This window comes from Strix uralensis, chromosome 1 (genome assembly GCF_047716275.1).
Source record: "Strix uralensis isolate ZFMK-TIS-50842 chromosome 1, bStrUra1, whole genome shotgun sequence".
Lineage (NCBI taxonomy): Eukaryota > Metazoa > Chordata > Aves > Strigiformes > Strigidae > Strix > Strix uralensis.
The window spans coordinates 109,523,414-109,545,492 of record NC_133972.1 but is presented as its reverse complement, the minus strand read 5'-3'; the positions used below and the strand labels follow the sequence as shown (position 1 = coordinate 109,545,492).

Here is a 22,079-nt window from a genome sequence, read left to right as displayed (position 1 = left end):
TTTTTTTTTTTTTTTTTTTTTTTAAAAACTTCATTGAACTGTACAAGTTGATCTCTGTGGGCACGAACTGAAACACAGGAGGTTCTGTCTGAGCAAAGGGAAAACACTTTTTTACTGTGAGGGTGACTGAGCGCTGGCATTGTTTACACAAGGAAGTTGTGGAGTCTCCTTCCATAGAGATACTCAAAAACCATCTATATGCAATCCCTGGCAACTGTCTCTAGGTGGCCCTGCTTGAGCAGAGGGGTTGCACAAGATGACATCCAGAGGTCCCTTCCAACCTTAACCATTCTGTGATTCTCCTCTGAGGTGGATGAACTATAGGGTATGATTCTCAAGAAGCTGAAAAGAGCTAATCTTCTGTGATACAGGATTTTGGTGCTCCTTGATTCTTGCTCTGGCTGCTTAGCAGTGGTTGTACAGCAAATACTTTTACAGAGGTGCAGTGGGTCCTTGGCTCTTGCCATTCTGAAAATTTCAGGATGAGACCTTGAATATACTTGAAACAAGAAGAATGCATTAGAAAAAGTGCTACTCCATGCGAATGTTTTTAAAGAAGGAAAAGCAGAAGCAGCTTTTAACGCATAATTGGTGTTAACGCACTAATAACACATTTGCACAGGTTCTTGTGGCACAGCCTCTAACCTGAGAAGGAAGTTAAAAGAGAATTATTCATGTGTGTGGCCTCAGAGTTTCCAGGATGGCTGCTGTGATTCTGAGTAACCCACATTACAGCATTTCAACTGTCAAGAGTTTTAGGCCATGTGAATTTTCTGTAGTCCGTTGACTCTCTTCCCTTGGGAGTCTCTGTAAGACACTGGAAAGTGATTTCCAGTGCTATTGTGCACCTAAGGTAGCACAAAGAAAACACGCAGGGGAACGTTTATTGTGTTATATTGGTATATGTTTTCTCATGCCTCATTCTGAATGTATTTATTTCTCTGATTTAAGTTTGCGTATCTTGGCCATACTTGCTTGTAATAATCCCTCAAACTGTTAAACTCTGCTTTTAATTTTACTAACTGACTTAAAGTATTATTTTTATGCTCTAAGATATTGGCATATTAGAAGATGATAATTTTAAATATTTGTAGAGCTTGGGAGAAATGCCTAAAAATCTAAAAGAAAAAGCCATGAAACACAAGTGTTTTGGAAGGTGTAGTATGATTTTGCTTTGAGAAAAGTTTTCAAAAATATGGTAGGCCTCGTATTGTAAGGCTGTTACTTTGAAAAATCTTACTTAACTCTTTGTTTTGATTAGAATTTACCAATGAAGAGTTGCTATTAAGATGGAATTGAAAGAAATATCAGGCTTTTACTGTTCAGTTAGATAGCTAATGAAAAGACAGTGTTTAAAGATACATTTGTTACAGATCCAGAGCAACATTTTGCATGCTTATGGCTATTTTACTAGCTACTGTAGTGGACAAAGGTTTTCTGTAGGTCCTGTGAAAACTTGAGACTTTGCTGCTGGTTCTTTCTGCTAATTGGTGAGAGTTTCCATTTTGTCCCAATAAAATGTGTAGTTGTTACCATGAGTTGGTAGTCACTGCTTTACATACACACTTCAGGTGTATGAGAAGGATTTTGAGGACTCTGTTACAGTGTTTGCGCTCTCAGTCGTCTTCCCCTAAATTTTCCTTCCCCATAGTGAAGGTCCTTTCTATTTGTACCAGTGCTGCTTGTCACTGTTAGAATAGCAGCAACATGAAATGAGCAGTTTTGACTTTAATGACTGTCTGATCATTTTCAAATAGCAGAAGAGGAATTCTTTAAAGAGCAAAGTGAAATATTTGCAGGCTGAACTGAAGCAGTTTTTAAGCCTAGAATGTATGTCCTGTATTTAAACCCAAAGGCTACTTTTACACAAGTTTAAACTGAATTCCTTTATGAGTGCAGTTAAAAATGAGTATTTTGTGCCTTCAGAGGGCCTGAATTTTAACAGAATTCACATATGAAGAGTGGTAAACATTAAATACACAAAGATAAGAAACACAGAGAAGGCACTGTAGCTTTAAGTTTGCCTCTGCAGAGCTGTTTGTATTTTGTTTGCTGGCCCTCAGTCCCCCAGCATCAGTTAGGGTGCAGGTGTATTGAATTAGGGGAAAGTCAGTTCTGAGACTTTACATTCCAACTTTGTATTCTTGAAGAAAAATGCAGTTTGAACTCACTGGTTAAGTCTTCCATGAATTTATATTATGTAGATTATTTTCGTAGTTGTGCACTAGGATTTTATGTGGTGACCTCCATCTGACAAGAGAAGACTAGGTAAGTGATGTTGTGTAGACGAGAATGAAGAGGTTGTGGTACTGCTTCTGTGATGTGGGCTAAATCTTTTATATGCAATAGGTACAGGTAATTCCTTTTTAAAACATACAGGAGGGACAACTGCTCAAACTTTAGCCTTAGAAAGGATAATCTTTAGGCTTTAATAGTGATACTTTTGGCCATCTCACCGTTCTGCAGTAACAGAATCTTAAGTTTATGTATGAGGGATATGTTGGGTCTCAATGAGAAGAAGATGGATTACGCTGGTGTACTTTTAATTCCCCATTAGTTCTTCCTTATGTTTGAAATACGTCTATGCCTTTTCCCCAGTAATCTATGCAGTTAAATAACTTGTGTTTACAGTTCTGGCTGTGTGATAACTTCAGCCCTTGTTCTGTCCCTTCTCCATAGCTTTCTGCCAATTGCAGGCCCTCATTGTTTCATTCCCTATTGCAGTTGCACTCATACCTTCATAGCTCATTCACTCCTATGCGTTAAGTGCTTCCAAATATAATTAAATTTCTATTTGAGACCTCTCATGTCTTCTTCTTTGGAGTTTTTCTGCTGTAGTTGGATTGTGTTCGCTCTCAGGGAGAGGGAAGATCATCTAGCAAATCATTTAGTTCATTCTGAAGTTTCTCTTAAGAGTGTAGTGGGTGGGCATAGATAAGGGTCAAGGTCTCAAGCATAAGACATGCAAATCATGTAGAAACAGCTGAAAAAGGCCAGCTTGATATATTCATATGCAGTTGTCAAAAAAAGTGTAACTCCTGTTTTGGAGTATTTAGCAATAAATATATCGATACTTACCTGATTTTCAGATGAGTCTATCAGAGTTGGTTAAGGAAATGCTAATTTCCAGTTATCTGTGTAGATTAAGATGATGTGGGTGGTATATCTATATGGTGGGTTGACCAGCAAGTAAGCACCCTCCAGCCACTTGCTTTCCTCCTGCAGTAGGGTGGGAGAAGGAACTGGAATCGCAAAAGCAAGAAAAAGCTTGTGGGTTGAGATGAAGACAGTTTAATAAATGAAGAAAAAAAGTTAAAAAAAAACCCCCAACCAACCAAAAACCCCAACCAAGTGATGCAAAGGCAAACATTCACTACCTCTCACAAGCAGAGTGATGCTCAGTCAGTCCCTGAGCAAAGACTACGTTGGATGGACTACCCCCGAGTTCGTATTGCTGAGCATAGTGTTGTACAGCACAGAATATCCCTTTGGTTAATTCATGTCAGCTGTCCCTCCAAACTCTCTCCCACCCTCAGCCTACTCATTGTGAGAAACAGAGAAGGCCTTCACGCCGGAGAAGTGCTGTGCAGCAATAGCTAAAACGTTGGTGTGCTATCAGCATTGTTTTAGTCACAAATTAAAACACGGCACCGCACAGGCTGTGATGAAGAAAGTTAACTCCATCCCAGCCAGAGCCAGTACCATCTATTTAGCATCTAACCAGCTACAGTGGAGCTATTAATTCTGTGTGTTGCCAGGCTTCTCCGTTGCCTGCAGCGCATCAGTGTGGCTGGGCAACTTCTGGAGTCATCTGTGGTCCTGAAAGGAGTGCAGCTGCTTTGTGTTGGCAAATGCTGAGCAATTGGCACCTGGACATCCGTCCCAGCAGTGTGCTCCTGGAAGCTTTGGACTGATACTGCTTTAAATTCCAGACTGAGCATTGACCAAAACATAATAAAACTACCTTGTCTTATATGAGCAAATCTTGTTTGATTTCTGGATTTTGGTCCAATATGCTGGACTGAGAGTTGATTCTTTCTCCTGCTTCTCTCACTAGAAGTTGTGAGGAATGACTGTTGGTTTTGTTTAAGTGCTGAGCTAGGTTTAAACTAACCTGATTCTTTTATGATTGCAGAACTAAGCAAAGTGTTTCAATGATTCATTATCATTTGTGTTCTATGACTTCAAGTGTAGTATGAGGCAATGTCAACATCCTACATCCTACCACTTTCTTTCCACCCATAAATTAGTAAATAGGTTTTGATAGGGTCAGACCCATTTGTCCCTGGACTTGCCAGCTGCCATTTAACTTCATATGACAAGTTTTCATCCATGAATTCCGCAAGCTTCAGTGTTGTATTCGCAGCGTCCTCTCAGTCGGGTGCGAGTAGGCTATTAGAGATCCAATACGGCTGTGCTGCATTCACAGCTGAATGAGTCCATCTGTGCCTTGCGGAGAGGACTGCAGGCTGCCATGAGGCACAGTGCTGCTTACATAAGGAAGGAAGGAATGGTTGGGAGTGCTCTAATTCTGTCTTCCTCCTTCCACATTGAGTTGTCATCAGTGGCTTCTGGCAGAGAGCACCTGCTTGCTGACTCAACTCCCGAGGTCAAGTTTTCATGAAGGCCGTATCACAGAAATCTGTAGCTAAGTTAACCGGAAGCTTGGTTGCTGCTGCTCGTGAGGGACAATTAATTTGAAAAGAATTTAAAGGTTGTAACATGGAGAGTGTTTAAATCAGTCTGTCTTTAAACTGAAAGTTTATTATCACTGATAGGTACTTTGCAAATCTGATTCTGATATTTTTGGGCACTTTGGACAAAGTGTAAGAATACAGACAAAACTATGTTTGACAGTGCATAATAAGTGCTCTCTGTAGTTTAATTGTGTTGATACTTGACTGTCTCTCAAGCTGTGATGGAATAGGGTTGATTTATGTTGCAACGAGACAAACATGCAAATGGGAAAAAAAAAAAAAAAAAGACAGTAGGCTTTTTGCACTGTTTCCATGCAGTTAATATTAATAAATGGCAGTGTTTTAAACTTTGCAGCTGTTCAGTGAGGTTTATCATTGTTGTAATGTGCAGACTTGAAAGAATCACTTTTCAGGGGATTTGTTACTCTGATAGTCATTCTGTTTTCTCTCTTTGTGTGTTTGTTTATGAATGTAGCTTCTCTCTAGTAAGAGCATGCCAGTTTTTCATGTGATTTTCTTGAAGTGATATGCTTAATCAGTTAATGTCTTAATCAGTTAACTAAAGTTAACAGCTTAATCAGTTAACTAAAAACTCAAACTTCTGATTCTGTGTTGTTGACTTGAATGGCATTCTGTTAGTTTATTAACAGACAGCAGACTTGTGTTTTCATCTGGACGGAGTATATCTGACAATAAATACTTTGCTTAATCTGTGTACCTAGTATTTATATTTTTCTGTGAGCATAGGCACCATATTAGCTATTTATGATAGGGTTGCTAATCTGATAAATGATGAATGGTGACCATCAAATGCTATGTCATGTATGTCAGTACTTTTGTTTCCCTTTGGTACACAAGGAGTGTTTAGAGTTGTTTTTTGTTTTTTTTTTTTTTTTTTTAAATTAACAAACTTCTCAGTGCTTTTAAAAGTACAGGATCCATACCCCACTGCCAACTTCTTGAATTGGCATCATCGGCGTGTTTTGGGGTATTCAAAAATACTGGCCTTTAAGCTAGGTTCAGTATTTTGCAGTGTTTGGCTTGTTTCATGATCCAAGCCGATGTGTCTGAAAGTGTTTTTTCTCTGATACAGGGAAAGATGATTGCACAACTGGGTTTTAATGTAGGTTATTACTTTGACTTGCTATGATATAGAGGTATCAGTGTAAATAATGTTGTCTGGTTATTAATTCTTCTAATGAAAAACTTTGTCAAACTTATTTCATTTTTACACTGAAATGAAGACATACCCAAGTCATACTTTATGAGCCTGTGACACCTGCCTGAAAAGTTAAAACATAGCTCACTTGCTTGTTACTTTTTAAATGGACAATATATTTTGTTTTCTCAATTCTAAACACAACGGTTTTGTCCTTTCTGTTAGCCAGTTGCTTGATTTCAGTAAGGATATTATTCTGAATACTCTCTCCTTGTTACTACTGGAAAAATAAAATAGAAAGTCACTTCCTGCATCTTTAATAAAAGTGAGCCATGCAACTCTCAGTATCACCCGGTATTTGGCTGGTAATAGAGGACCAAATTGTATTTTAGTGAAAATATAAGTGGAAAAAGGTTATCATAGTCTCATTTTTCCCTTAAGCTAGTTCAGACACAGTGTTAACGAATAAATGAATTTGTGTTTTAATTTGTTTTAGACCTCAATCCTGCCCTTTGAGTGAAGCAACTGAATTTTCAGAGTTCTTTTAAATCCAAACTGGACTGTTTTTCTATTCATACCGGCTGTAAATACTCAGAGCAGTCTTCAGCCTGATCTTCCAGTAGTTGAGCCTTCGAAGATTTCTGGAATCTAACCTGAATTGATTTGCTGTGCCTTATCCTTAAAGGCCTTTAGATGTGTTTCTGCAGTAAAAGTCCTCTGCCAAGCAGCCTTCTTTAAGCGTGCCTGTACAGCATAAGATTTGGCTTTGCAAAGAGTTACAAAGGTTTTCTTTGAAAGACCAATGCTTAAGATGTTACAGACATAAGCAACGAATGTTCTAAATGCGTGCCATCTATGTCGTCTTCCTTGGGGTCTGAGGGCCGTTAGGAAGGTGGAAAGGCTTGCAGGTAGCTCAGGATTTATAATCACCCATGAACTAGTCTTGAGAAACTCCTTATACTTCGATACAGGGTGCGATGTGCTCAACTCATTTGCCAAAGTTTAGGCTATTTTTCTGTTCTTTCCTATGAAATAGTTTAAGATTACACTTTTGTTACCCTTTTCTGTTTATTTCAGCGGTGATCATTTCCTTCTTAAAGAATAGCTGAAGTATCTTCTTCCAGTATATCTCTGCATCAGGTGGTATGATTTCATACACTTATAGTTATCAAATTCTGTTGAAACATCACAAAGATATTTAAATTTTCATTAACATATAGTTAATCTAAACTCCTTTTTGAATTCCAGAAGAAATAGCATGTAGATTAATCAATATTGTGGTTGATACAGATACGATACACATTTTGATAAAAATTATATATAGAAATGTTATTGACCTAAAAGTAAGTTGCTTGGTAATATTATGCAGACACTAGTGAGCATGTTGCTTTTGCTGTGTTTCAAATGGTAGAGAAGTTAGCACCTTGGATTATTTCAAAATTACAGTTTCTCTACTTCAATTACTTAGGCATTGTTTTCGTATGTTGTCCGGTGTCTTTGATCTTGAGAGTGAATGTTTAAAGATAATAATCTCTTTAGTTCATAGAGAAGGTTTAAAGGCCTTTCTAAAGTCATAGATTAGATCATTTTTCAGCTGTCAATTAAAGTGAGAGGTCAGGCCTTCATGGGGTTGAACAATTATGCCTTTTACTAGGGGAAATGAAGGCTTCTTGCATTAAGTTTTCATATAGTCCAAGTACTGGAGTAGATTTTTCTTTCACCTCCCTTTTCCTTGTCATGCCAGTATCTACAGGAAATGATTTTGTGTCCTTTATTCTACTCAGGTATGTTTATCACAAGGACACTTAAAGGACACTGTCCCTCTTTTTTGCATCGTGTTGCATTCTGTTGTTGATGCATTTTGTTGAGTTGTGGCAGTGTTTGAAACTGAGTTCTATGGGTTTTTTTTCTCTTTAGTGTCCTTAATCTGCAGCATGAGACAGATGGTTTTTATTGTTGTTTTATTAATATTACTGTGAATGATCTTAGATATTTTAACCCCTCCTGCCAATTGCTTTTCTTAAAGTTTGAGAAGATACTGTATTACTAAGGAATTTATCCTTATTTAAGAAAAAAGCATAAATTCCTTAGTAATGTAGTATCTTGTCAAGTATAAAATGGATAATATTTAAGATAATAAGGATAAATATTTAAGATAATAAGGAAAATATTAATAGGACTGGCTTCAGCCATTTGAGGAAGAGGATATAGAAGCTTTCAACTCGTATGTCAAAAGTTGCGTGACTGTGGGAGTTCAAAACAAGAAAACTGTATGGGCTTAGACTAAGTCTATCAAAAAAATTTTTTTCTCCATTGAATGCATGTGTACACAGTTTGAATTGCAGTTTACTGCATCTCTCAGCTATTCGAAATGTTGGTGTTGGTTTTACAACTGTGAAGGTAACTGATAAAGGTTTTGCATTGCCAGAAGTAGAAGAAATGAGGCCTAAATTTTTCTTCAAGGAAAAAAAAAAAGAGAGAAAGGAGGAGGGGTGGACAGTAAACCTGTATAGTCAGAACTGCTGAGTATGTCATATTAAAAGGTTTTTTTTAGAAACATGTGATGTAATATTATTAAAAGTAACCCCTGACAGTATCTTACTCATACCTAGTGTATTTGGCAGCATGTTATTTTGTTGCAAATTTGACGGGTGATTATGAAACACAGAAATAATTTATTTCAAATTACTAGGAAAAGGTGGTTATTTATAGCGACTGGCAGTTAGAGGGATGGATGTATTTCTTTGATTCTGTGTCAATGGAAGCAGTAATGTTTATGCCTGAGATCTTCAAGATCCAGTGAAGCTCAAATCTTGTATAAGTCAGAAACTTACAGGAGTTGTAATAGTTTCTGCTTCAGAGAATTCTGATCTTTACAATAAATTATAAGTAAATTAAATGTGACTTAACAGATGTTTCGATGATTGTTTTGTAGATGATGTTCTGACACCGAATATAGAGAACAGCAATTTTCCCTACCAAGTACCTAACTTCCATAAGTGTGAGATCTGTTTGCTGTCTTTTCCAAAAGAGACCCAGTTCCAGCGCCATATGAGGGATCATGAGCAAAATGACAAGGTATGAATTTTAGTAGATAAAAACTTAGAAAATACCAGTGTACATTGATATTTTCATACACTGACAAGTAGAGCTAACACAAGAAATAATTCTCAGGGTTTTTTTTAATCACATCACTAATAATTACTACTGGGGGATCTCAGAGTTTTATGAAGTTTCTCTTTCATGTTTCCTCATGTTTCCTTTTGAGATAGGGCCTTACTTTGATGCCATTTAGTTAGATTGTTGTTTCCAGTTCAGTAAGTTTTAATTTTAGCCATTTTCTTTGATTTGTAGAATATTCAGGTAGATGAGAAAATGTGTGGGTTTCTTTTAATGGAATTTGCAAACTGATTCTACACACTAGCAATAAAGAGAAAATAATGCTTATGTTGATTAACTGGACCCGCTAGTGTCTTTTCAATAATGTCAAGCAACCTAATTAGTATGTATGTATTAGTCATGACTTTAGCTGCTTACAAATCAAATTTCGGAAAGAATGAGAAAAATACAGATATGTGATTACAACTGGACTGACTTTTTAAATTAAGCTTTTGCCACAGGTTTCATCTGTAATCTGAAGCATTTAATTTCTGTTCCTTGCTTTCTGTTTCAGAAAGCTAAAACTACGTGTGATGGAACAATAAGTTTATTACTGTTTGAGGTAGCTGTAGACACAGATTAATTTTTACAAAATGTAGGACTTTGACATGATAATTCATGTATTCAAAGAATTACTTACACAAGTTTCAACATTGTAAAGTTAATTTATAAAAGAAGATATTGTTAAAACCATGCTATTGCACACTTGTGTAAACTGAAGGTACACTTAGAATGAAAACGGATTGTGCAGATACCAACTGAAGAGCAGTCAATCCTAGCATAAACTAAGCTCTTTGTTGGTTCGATTATTAATTTTGCTTTTAGGAGAGTTAACGATCTCAGTTAAAGTAGAAAAATTTATTTCTGTCTCTTGCTCATTGTTCTCTCCTTGCTAACTTCACTCTCCTTGGACAGTCTCAATTTTGAGTTTTTGCTTTCTTTAGTTCCCCTGTTGTCTTTCACCATATGCTCCTGAAATGCTGTATTTGCATTTTCAGTAGTGAGATGCAAAGAAGATAAAATAATTGACTGGTATTATTAAGAATCTTTATCATATGTAGGTGCTTGAATTGCTCTTTTTTTATTTAAAACATTTTGATTTGTATGGTTATATATATATATATATATATGTCACTTAGGGTATATGTAACTTCTGGGAAGATTGAATTTTGTCTTTATTTTTGTGATTTTAACAAACAGCCTCACCGATGTGACCAGTGTCCGATGTCATTTAATGTTGAATTCAACTTGACACTTCATAAATGTACTCACAATGGTGAAGATCCTACGTGTCCTGTGTGCAACAAGAAATTCTCCAGAGTAGCCAGTCTGAAAGCTCATATAATGCTACATGAGAAAGAAGAGGTAATTCATTAAACCTCATAATTTAAATTTTGAAAAGACATGTCATAAGGATTGTACTTAATCCCTTACCTATATGCCTTAGATTGGAGGATTGAATAAATGGTCTCATTCAGAAGAAATATAAAACTTTTAGTGGGGTGTTTATTTTAATAACAGTAGCAGAAATTAATACACTGGACATAAGCAAGCATTCCCATCCTGTCTTTGCTAACTAATTAGTTATTTGCAAATAATTTTATTTTGAAGCAGTTTCTGTAATTTGCTGTACATTGATAAACCAACATGCAATAGTCTTGAATGTCATGGTGATGGCATGGTGAGGCACTCTCACAATCTATTTCTTGCATCATGAAGCTGTTCCCTTATCTAGAACTCCCACTTCTTCTTTTGAGTGGTTCTTTTCACTTGAGAGAACTTACTGTTCCTTTCCCTCTCAAAATTTCATTTTCCATTTTTATAAGACATTGGTTAAATTCTTAGCAAACAGTTAAGGCATAGTAGTATGACACTTTACTACGTTGCTGCAGTTGCCAGTGTTGATTGTACTGCCTGAAATACCAACCTGTCAATCATATAATTACCTCTGCCTTCTGTGAAGGCTTTTTTAAAATTGCGCTTTGCATTGGAGAATTGAAGCTGAGTAAAGTATGTGCTTTTATTGCCAGACTTCTAATCATAAATGTAACAATTCTGTGTTTCTCCATACCAACTGCAGACAGCTTACAGCAGTTTGGACCAGTAGTTTTGGGATGGTAGACCTATTTGCATTTTTCCCTAAATCAGGCAGGGAATGCTGTCTGTAGAGAAGGTATTCCTTTAATCTTGTTATCAGTTCATGTTTTATCATGTACACAACCGTGTTAAAGTGAGAGGACTTGAGTACAATATTGTTGCATGTTAATGTATCTGTAACGATACATAGCTTAATGGGTATTTGTTGAGGAAACTTGACTTATGAATTGCTAAAACCATTAGAATAAGGAAACTGAGCATTGAGAAAGATGCCTAAGAGTGATTGTTAGTATTCATTTCTATCACTAAGTGATTTTTTTATCCACTTAAGCAGCTCTGATTTTCATACTTGGTGCAGATGTCAGAAGAATAGGTTGTGTGATGCCTTCCAGTTTAGAATTCAATCTGCAGCTTGAAAATTAAATTTATAAAAATATGAACACCTTTCAATTGCTAATGAATGTATTCTTAAAACACCCTATAATTCTGTGATAAAACAGACATGAACGTAACAATTCACAGGGAATTGCAAGAATGACTTTCTCGGTTACGCACAGGACCTGTAGGAGAGCTGGAATTTGAACTTGAAGCAGAGGGTCTTGATGATGGCCCTGGCTGACATCAGGAGTTTTTCATAATGTGCAGGATAAGAAGTTAAGTTGTAAGCAGAGTACAGTCTCCCTCCTGTTTGCTATTCTTACTTTTTCTGTTAGAAGGGTTGAAAATCTGGAAATGGAGCAAAGATACACGCTCACTTGGGGAACATACGTAGCAGTTGAGAAGATTGCTGCACAGAGCTGAGGGTTGGATAACTTAGTCTTGTTTTGTGCTGCATCAGCCAGCTTTATCTACAGATGAGTGCAGAAGGGCAGTAATAAGAAACTAGTGTGATTAGCTTCTTGAGCTCTCCAATTAGGTTTGGGAAAGAGTGTCTGTCTGTGTTGAAATGCAGATTTTGATGATTGATTGCTCCTGTGAGAGGTTCCATAAGGAATTTCCTGGGCTATTGAAGTCGAGCTTTCAAGAGACTAACTTTTCTCCTCAGTTCTTTGGTGATTTGTTTGTGGAAGAACTGGTGTAACAGAAAAAAAACACATTTGAAATTCATCGCTTCCAGGTAGCTTGCTTTTAAGAAGTCATAAAGAACATACCTTTTGTAAATATGCCCAACCTTGTAGAGGATTCTTGGGTTTGTCTATTTCCTCAGTGGAAATGGACAGTGATATCCACAGCTACTTTTTGACCTGCTAAATACAGACTGAAAATGTTTAATGTATTGCACTAAAACTGCTAATATGTCTTCTTTCTCCATGAGCACGAGGTTTTCTTGGGCTTTAGGAAAACTTTAATATGTTGAAAAAGTTAAAACTAATACTTGGTGGACATAAAGTGAAAACTCAGTAAGTAAAAAATCCTGGGGTGTGGGGTTTTTTTTGTTGGTGTTTTTCTTTTTTTTTTAAATAATGTTTACTGTATTTGATTTGTCCTGTCTTATAATTTGGGAGCAATGGTCTTAGAAGATTTTAGTTTGCACTTTTTCATTTATAGTCAGTGATACTAAGCAGGTGAAGATGGTGAGTTCCACAGTTTGTTCAGATATTGCACCTGATAAGATAAAGATAGTTAATACAGGTGGAATTAGATGAGTAAAGTTTTATAAAATTATTTCTGAGTTTAGGATTTTTATTTAGCAATGTACAGCAGCCCCTTTTGTTTAATGTTAGAAGGTAGGTTTAACCATAGTGAGGTTAACAATGTGAAATTGCTTGTTCTGTGTGTGGTTGGGGATTTTTTGTTTGCTTGAGGGCAAAAAAATAAATCTGGTACTGCCTATTCCAGAGAGGGGCTATTAGGCTCGATATATTACTGGATATTTGTATAGTTTCTGTATTTTACCATGTCCTTACTTTTCTACAGCAAATTGTAAAGGAATGAATAAAAATACATAGACTTCTGTTGTCTAAAATACTTCTTAGGCTATTCTTTTGTTTGTAGAAGTTGCTTAATAGAATATGTGTAATAGCAACTTAATATCATAGATAATGTTTATCTGAAAAATGCTGAGAAGCGTTTGAAGAACTCAGTTTTGGGAACCATGAACTTGATATAGCATACATTATAAGCTTCTCTTTAGGTAACTTTTGCCCACTTATACAAAAGGATCGTCATTAAAGAAATTTGTTGTATATTTTTCATCAAAAATAAAGTATTTTTATTCAGATTTGAATGTGGATCTTGGAAAAGCAAGTAATGCTTATTTAATTATTGTCCCACACTGTAACTTGAGTCCAGTAATAATGATCTGTAGGTTACATTAACAAGTAATTTTTGAGGTAGTATTTAATTTCATTAAAGGACTTCAGATTTTTAAGTTTTCATGTGTAAATATTGTCTGGTGATACTGCAGAATTTTTGTTTTTTTCAGACTTAGGGAACAAATATATTGTCAAAGCATTTTAGAAATACCAATGCATATTTTTGTTCCTCTTGATTGAAACATTTTTGTCAATATCTTTATTTAAATGAACACTGGGTTCCCCCACCCCACCCCACCCCTTGTTGATGATTGAAGGAGAAAAAAAGGGGGGGGAGATAAAAAACATTTCCATTTGCAGTGATAATCACAATTACTGAAAAATGAACTGAAACAAAAACTGTCTGAAGTTTCTTATGCACACCAGTAAGGAACATGTAACAGATATATTGCCAAAGAGATGGTGAATATTTTTAGCCATTTAATCTTAACTCTCTGCTTAGATTTTGTAAAATAAAGATACACTGAGAAATAAAATTAATGGTTTTGAAAAGCAAAAGGAAGTCAAATAAATGCAGAACTCTTAGTTTTCATTTATACAATATTTGACTTTGATTCTTCCTCTTTCAGAGAAATGGCAGTGCTTTTGCATTAAACTTCACGAGTATAATTTCCATTCTAAATGACGTGGAATGCTAATAAAAATGGCAAGTGGTATGTTTAACACTGCTGTAAAATTAATGGGTTGGAGTGATATCTGTCAAAAACATTATGTGTCCCTATTTATTTCTGTCATCTTTTCTGTGAAGATAGTTTAAGAAAAGTCAATAGTAACTGGTGGGATTACTGTTAGAAAGTAAATGACAATCTGTATCATCTTAACCAGTAGAAGTGTAAAATCCCTGAATCTACAGTTAGGATGTTTTTGTTTAGAAGCTAGCATTTTTTACAAAGCTTTAGGGAGACCATAGTATAATGGCAATGAGGTAAGTCTCTGTATCTTGAACTAGTATACCAAGGAAATAGGGAGTGGTGGTGATTGTACTGAACTGCTAGTTTCTGCTACCATAGGAACTTTTTCAGAATTCAGTTTCAGTGAAGTTTCTTAAAATGTAAATATTACCATAAGTTTGCAGTGATTGTTGTTCATGATTTATATTATGGGGCTCATGAACTTTTTTTTGCTTGTATACATTTATTGCTGCTTACTTCCAGCTGCTAATGTTCATAGAAGGATACATTCATCTACTTGAGCAGAGCTGATGCACGTGTACCGCTGTTTGAGAATCTTTTGAAAAATCAGTCCTCATTATCTCTTTCAGAATCTTATCTGTTCGGAGTGTGGAGATGAATTTACTTTACAGAGTCAGCTGTCCATACACATGGAAGAACATCGTCAAGAATTGGCAGGCAGTAGGATCCACAGCTGCAAGTCTTGCAAAAAGGAATTTGAAACCTCCTCACAGCTAAAGGAGCATATGAAAACTCACTATAAAATAAGGTGACAATCACGGGATTGTAACAAAATGAGCAGATGTTACTTTTATGGTGATAGCTGGGGAAAGCAAGAGTAGCGTTTCCAGTCAGCGAAGTGCCATGATCTATGCAGATCATTTATTTTCTTTGGTATGCTGTTACGAAATGGCATTTGTTTTTTAAAACCTCACTAAAGTAGGTGGTTATTTTTGGAGGCCTTGGGGTTTTTTTGCTGCTTTTGTATTCAGGCACTCATACTAAGCATAGTTCCATCTGCTAGCTATTTGTAAGCACAGGTTAAGTTTTTCTGATACAGAGTGATTTTTGAAGTGTGTTTATGTGTGATTTTAAAGGTTAATGGCAGTACGTTGAAGCAAATATATATTAATTTTACATACCAGTTACTGTAAGTGCAAAAATCCTAATACTTACCTTCTGCAAAGAAAGAAGTTGTTCCTTGCAGTTTAATCATCTTTTGCAAGTAGTCCTCACCACAGCCTGCCGTGAGTTTCTTGTAAATCAGAAAAAACACAAAATGAAGGGAAAAAACACGCCTACTAAATACTGTTCTTACTTTTGGTTAAAATTTGTTCTGTCCTTTCTTTCAGCTCTCTAGTTTAACTTTACTTTTAGGAAGGTGAAAATTACTTTTAAGTTAGAAGAAAGAAAAACTTGCTTCTATGGGTTTAGTTTGTACTTTAAGAAAGCCTAAGGTTTTTGACAGGTGATCACTGTTTTAATCTTTACTCTGTTTCTATAAAAAACAGATGGGAAAAAATATGTATTTAAAAATGAGAAACATCGTGTATTTCTGATTACTTTTATTAGCAGATGATGCAGGTTGTGAGATCTTAATAGCTGTGTTCCAGAAGGTTTTAAAAAATTGTTGTTGATTTCCATTTGCAAACTGAAAATTGAGGTAGTTTTTAGGTTTCTATTGAGTTATGTAATATTACACACAAAAAGTGTTCTTGTTGTGGACATCCGTGTAAGTTAGGATGAATAAATAAAGAATGGATGAGTGAATCTAATATAATGGCTGGGATTCTGAAAGAGTATTATACATGCTACGTTCAGATATAAATGGGGTGTAAGTGCTCTGCGATAATTTGTTTATTTTCATAATTGTGAATTATTTCTGGATTCAGAGCTTCCTTATATGAGATTCACCTTATTTATCAGTTCAGATGTAGACACATGTAGCATTTGTATTCAAGAAACTACTGTGCATAATGGTGCTCTACTGTCCTTTCACCAGCGATACCAATGCAATGCAAGTATGTGACCCAGGTTAATGACTTGTGTACGTGATCCCGCTCCACTGTCTGTGTTTCAGTAGAAATGATTTTGAAAGGAAAAACATGGACATTCTGATTTTTTAAAAATTTATTATTTGGCAGAATCCTCTCGTACTGTTCAGATGAATTATGAAAACTTAACATTTGACTTAAGCTATTTGACTGTATAAAGCTCAAAGGCATACATCAGTAGTTAAAAATCTTACTATTTGATTTCTGCTTTTCATTGTAAAATAAGCTTCAAAAAATTTTTAGGATTTAAAATTATGAAAAGTCTTGTTCCCTTAAGTTTTTCCTCATAAAGTACTTTTCCTTCCCAAAAAGGTGTTTATTTTGTCTTTCAAACATTTGAATGGAGATCTATTATGAAGTGATAATTTAAATTTAGTATCTACCTTTTGCTAAAACGAAAATGGTCATTATAAATCTAAACTATTAACTATTTTAGAAGGTGACCTGAGCTTAAAGGACTGTCCCTACAATTGTCTCCAAATTGGGTATTATCTCATTTATTAAAATACCACAGCTGTAGCTGAAACAGATGTTGCTCATCAGAGAGCATATTCTGACAGTCAGGCTGATCTAGATCTGTCCTGAGATGGAGAGATGAGTTGGTTCTAACATCTGTGCTGTTCTGTCTCCTACTCTTCAATCTTCAGTTGATTTTACTCAGGATACTTCAGTAAATTTTGGTAGATATAATTAATATGTACAAATAAAATATATTAAACCAAACTCTGTGCTCTCTCTGCAAGAGTATAAAAAGATTTTAAAAACGCATGTAATATTTGAAGTAACTGTGAGGGAAAATATGCTTTCCTTTAAATGTACACTGAATATCTATGTTGTTTTAGAGTAGAAAGATGCCTCATTTGAGCAGAAGTTTAATGATTTCCTATGTTATGCATGGACTGTTACTTAGCAGTGCTAATTTTTATATTGTTATACCAGCCTGTGTTTCAAGGTGGTGGTGTATTTTGGACATCTGCTCCACATTAGCTAATTCTTATTTCTCAGTTGTTCAGAAAGACACCAGGTATTTAAATTTGTGTAATTTCAGTTAGCTTTAAGCAGTACTGACAAGCTGGATTACTGTATAGGTGTAAATACTCAGGTGCTATGGAAAATGTGAAGTGCTGTAGATACCACGCTGCCTTGTGGTTTCATCTTTTTTTAATCTGAGTTGTTGTAATGGTCTTTTAATATCCCCTAAGTTTTAGTTTTTTCTTTTTTCCAGCATAAAATCAGTTGTTTTTTCCATGTTGCTGTTTCTCGGCAGTCATTTAAACTGATTAGCTTTATTTGTAGAGAAATTAATTATGGGAGTTTTTATCATCTGTTACCATATCTCTGTGGAGATTGTGATTTGTATTTGAGGAGCAGTGGTGAATATTTGGGTTGTTAAATTCTTAACCTGTTTTTGTTAGACCTCAGCAACTGCATTTGTGCCCTAGTTCATGAGATCTTGCTATTCTAGTTAAGAATGAAAGCCTTGCTGTGTTCAGGAAAAAAATAAAGTTGCACAGAGGTGAAAATTCTCTCCAAAACAGTAGTTGTGAAGTCACTGTATACTTCTAGCAGAATTTACAGTGAAAAAGTCTTTAGAGAACCTCTAAGAAGTATCAATTTTATTACAGAAATAGCTAAAATTCTTGGTGTTTATAGGATCTTAGAAAAGTGTTCCATTTACATTATTCTTTTAGTATCATTAAAGAGTTTGTTAGCTGTCACAGGTCATACTATACATTGTCATCAAATTTACACGGTATGTGAAAAAATGGGGTAAAATCAGCTTCTTCAAAATAATGCTTAATATTAGGATTAAGAGAATTTTATTTAAATTACTTTTTTTTTTTTTTTTTTTAAATGACAGGGTATCAAATACCAGATCTTATAACAGAAATATTGACAGAAGTGGGTTTACCTATTCCTGTCCTCACTGTGGAAAGACGTTCCAGAAGCCGAGTCAGTTAACACGACATGTTAGGATACACACAGGTAAGACTGTGGAATTAATTATTTTAGTTTGCGTTTGTTTTACAAAATTCAGTTAATCTGTGAAATGCTAAATATTTTTCTTCTGGTTGGGACTTGAAATAGTGTTAATACATCTGGCTCATTAGATGCTGTTGCCTGTTGGTTTAAAACACCCTTTATGTAATTTCTTTGCTTAGGAAATTTATATGCTTCTGAAAATCTTGTTAAGTATTTCTAATGATAATCATCTGGAAATTTTAAGTACTTCACAGGTTTCATTTGTTGCAGAATACCAGTTTTGGTACTTAAAGTTTCAATGGGCCCTAAAATTGGAATACCTAGATAAGGGCCAGTCAGGTACGCTAAATAAGATCTTACATACTCTAGAGAACAGGTTCTAAAATTTACAATCACCAAAAGAGTAGAAATACATGAGAATGAATAATACTATGAACATAGTGGCCTTGCTTTTGGTTTTAGATTGTTATTTTTAAAGTTACTGCCATAGATTTTCTGTACTTACTGTGACTGCCATTTTTCGAATGTCCAAAGTGAACTTGGGAGGTGATAAGCCTAGATTGTAATTTTGATACTTGAGGGAGAGCAAGTGACTGTTCAGTTTTGCAGAATGAGTAGCAGATGGTTTTTGCAAAATTACTGTAATAGATATGTGCATTCGTTTAATCCTTAGGCAACTGAAATAACTGGAAAAATTCTAAGTATAAAATAATACAAAAGTTTTTGAAGTGTACAGAGAACTGTAAGAATAGTTCTCAGGTTTTAACCGGACAAATATAGCATAATATAGCGTAAGTTTGACTTTAAACAAAACCTTCATTGAAAGTGCTTCAGTGATATGCAGTATATATCCATCTTGTGAATAAATTGCTTTGTCTAGTTTTTACCTAATTAAAGTAGTAAATTATTAAAGTGTGCAATGTTGTCACCATCTGAACAGCCTGCTAATACAAACATGATAAGTTGCCACGTACAAGAATTACTTTGTTTGCCAATGGAGAAGTAAAAATCCCGTTGCATGACTCTTTCTTAGGAATCTAAGTTTTATAATTTGATTGTAAAATAGTAACACAAGAGGTCACCCTTGTACCTGCTTTAAAAGTTGCCTCAAAGTAATGTAGAAAAAAGTCATTGAAAATTAACTTTCTTATTTTAGAATTTTGTATCTCTTCGAGATGTTATTTCAGCTTATTCTAGTCAGAATTAAAGAAACAAGATTATAGGTGGTCGAGTATGCTTTTCTAAAGCTTCAAAAAGTTCAAGAGCTTTTATAGTTCTTTTGAAGACATTTGGCTATTGGGAAAAGAGACAAAAAATGTAATCCCAGTCTGCACATGACAGTAGGTCATTTTAAGTTCCAAGTAGCTAGAATACTCATTTAATTTGTGAAGTATGTTATTACTTGAAATCTGCAGACAATCTGTCTGGCATCCAGTTGCTCGAGGGACTGTAAAATAAGTAGGAAAGAAGAACACTAAAGAATTTAGAATACTTAAGTCTTTAATTGTTAAAAGAGCATGTCTGTGCTATGTGTACAGCATTATGTTAGTGTCTTAATTGCAATACATTTTTTGTTCATAGCTATTAATTTCAAGCACTTACACCATTTGGGCAAAAAAAATTAAGTCTTGGGGATTGCAATTCCCATATTAATAACTAGGTAATGAACCCCCCATTCCCACTCCCAAATTTGTATTTTATTAAGTTAGACTTAAGAAATACAGAAATTCCACATTTCCACACTAGAATTAAGATTTAGTTTTTATAATGACATTCACTTAAATAGGCAAACTTAACCTGAAGCAATACTTCTGTGTGTCTACTGACAGCTGTTAGTGGAAGCTAGGCCTTTACCTATGAAAGCCCAGTATGAATTTTGTCACTGTATTTCAAGAAGACCTGAATCAGTGTTCTGTATTTTAATCTATATGAAAAAATATACAGTTAAAACCCACAGATCTTAAAGCATCTTCAAAAGCCATAAGCAGCAGAACAGAAAATGTACATTCCTTCAGTTGATACTGAGTTACATGCTTGTAATCTATTTCAGAAAATGGCTGCTTTTATTTCAAACAATGTGAATTTAATTAAGAATTAATAATTTTAAACTAGATGTAATTACAGCTATATAATTAGAAGTCATACAAAAATATTCAAACTGCTTTAGTGTGCATAATATTTAGTGCATTCTAGTACTTACTGGTGTAGCAAACATAATGTACAGCATGCTGTCATTGTTTAGGCCCAGCTGGCAACTAAGCACGACATGGCCACTTGCTCACTGCTCCCCACCCTGGTGGGATGGGGAGGAGAATCGGAAGAAAAAGGTAAAAACTAATGGGTTGAGATAAGGACAGTTTAATAGGACAACACAAGGAGAGAAGAAATAATAAAACGTGTAAAGCAAGTGATGCACAATGCAGTTGCTCACCACCTGGAATCCAGTGCTCAGCCCATTCCAGAGCAGTGATCCCTCCTTGCCCACCTTCCCCCCTGCCCCCCATTTATATACTGAGCATGATGTCATATGGTATGGAATATCCCCTTGGCTAGTTCTAGTTAGCTATCCTGGCTGTGTGCCCTCCCAGCCTCCCATGAAAATTAACTCCATCCCAGCTAAACCCAGAACATTATTCATCCCTTATTCTATATTGTCTACATCATGCCCAGATCCTACACTTCCCAGTTAATTGCCACCTCCTTCCCTGTCTTTGATAGATATAGATGTATATATACACAGATACCACTCCCTTAATCTATGGGCCATCCCTCTAATGTGTCCATTGAGTTCATCTAATCCCTGACTTTGGGGGTCCATCTGGCATAACAGTCTTTCAGGGCAGGAGAGATGGTGTGTGATGTTGGATTGGTGCACGCTGCATCTGGAGCTTGCAGTTGAGGTATTTGGCATGGCCCATGCCCACGGTGTGTGGGGTGGAAATGTTGATCTTGAGGAAGTTGCTGGGCACCAGCTGCTGAAGCCAGTTCAAGTTCCATCACCGCTGCACTTTGCTTGATTTCATCAAAGTCTATCCTTCATTGATTTGCGTGATTCTTACTGTAATACCATTGATATGGCACACAGCAGCTGTAGTGGCGATGACATCCAGTGGCAGGGCTATTTTGCAATTAACATCATACAGTTTAATTCACTGGCTTTTTTCACCCAAAATCAAATCCCCTTGAGGTACATATTGAACTTCCCCATCCTTCCGCATCACCCACAAAGTGCACCCAGATCCTTGAGCAAAAGCAGTCCCGTGGATGGGTTTGCCTTTGCCTGAGGTGGGAATAACCCAGACTGTCTTCCCCAGCATATTCATGTGCGCTGTGGGGACCTTATCCCCTTCTACAGTACGTGGGAAGTTTTGATTGGGCAGGGCCAGCTCAATTGGTAGATCCTCTAGTCTTAACTAACCAGGCGGCTTTTGCTAAATGTGTATCCCAGTGTTTGAAGGTCCCACCCCCCGTTGCTCTCAGTGTAGTTTTTAGCAGTCCATTGTACCATTCAGTTTTCCCAGAGGCTGGTACATGACAGGGGATGTGATATACCCGCTCAGTGCCGTGCCCTTTGGCCCAGGTGTTATGAGGTTGTTTCAGAAATGAGTCCTGTTATCTGACTCAGTTCTTTCTAGGGTGCCATGTCACCATAAGACTTGTTTTTCAAGGCCTGGACAGTGGCATGGGGCACAGGGTATGTCTCCAGTCATCTGGTGGTTGCTTCCACCATTGTAAGCACATGGTGCTTGCCTTGGCGGGTTTGTGGGAGTGTGATATAGTCAGCCTGCCAGGCCTCCCCATATTTATATTTTAGCCATCGTCATTCACACCAAAGAGGCTTTAGCCGCTTGCCTTGCTTGATTCCAGCACAGGTTTTGTATTCATGGACAACCTGTGCAATAGTGTCCATGGTCAAGTCCACCCTCAATCACGAGCCCATCTAT

At 36.1% G+C, this 22,079-nt stretch overlaps 1 protein-coding gene across 9 annotated transcripts in view; it reads left to right on the top strand.

Annotated features, from left to right (window-relative positions):
* Window positions 1-22,079, top strand: part of ZNF236 (zinc finger protein 236) — a 96,393-nt gene that overhangs the window by 2,659 nt on the left and 71,655 nt on the right. For 6 of the 9 annotated variants that reach the window (XR_012629922.1, XM_074877031.1, XM_074877063.1 and 3 more), the window contains exons 2-5: window positions 8,792-8,934; window positions 10,216-10,380; window positions 14,689-14,867; window positions 18,014-18,138. Coding sequence is in view for 8 of the 9 variants with exons in the window: in XM_074877031.1 (XP_074733132.1) it covers window positions 8,792-8,934; window positions 10,216-10,380; window positions 14,689-14,867; window positions 18,014-18,138 (612 nt within the window). In the remaining variant the exon portion in view is untranslated. Of the gene's footprint in view, window positions 1-6,956; window positions 7,000-8,791; window positions 8,935-10,215; window positions 10,381-13,996; window positions 14,081-14,688; window positions 14,868-18,013; window positions 18,139-20,377; window positions 20,463-22,079 lie in introns of those variants that run through there. The other 3 variants (XM_074877052.1, XM_074877072.1, XM_074877079.1) reach the window with 3 other exon arrangements.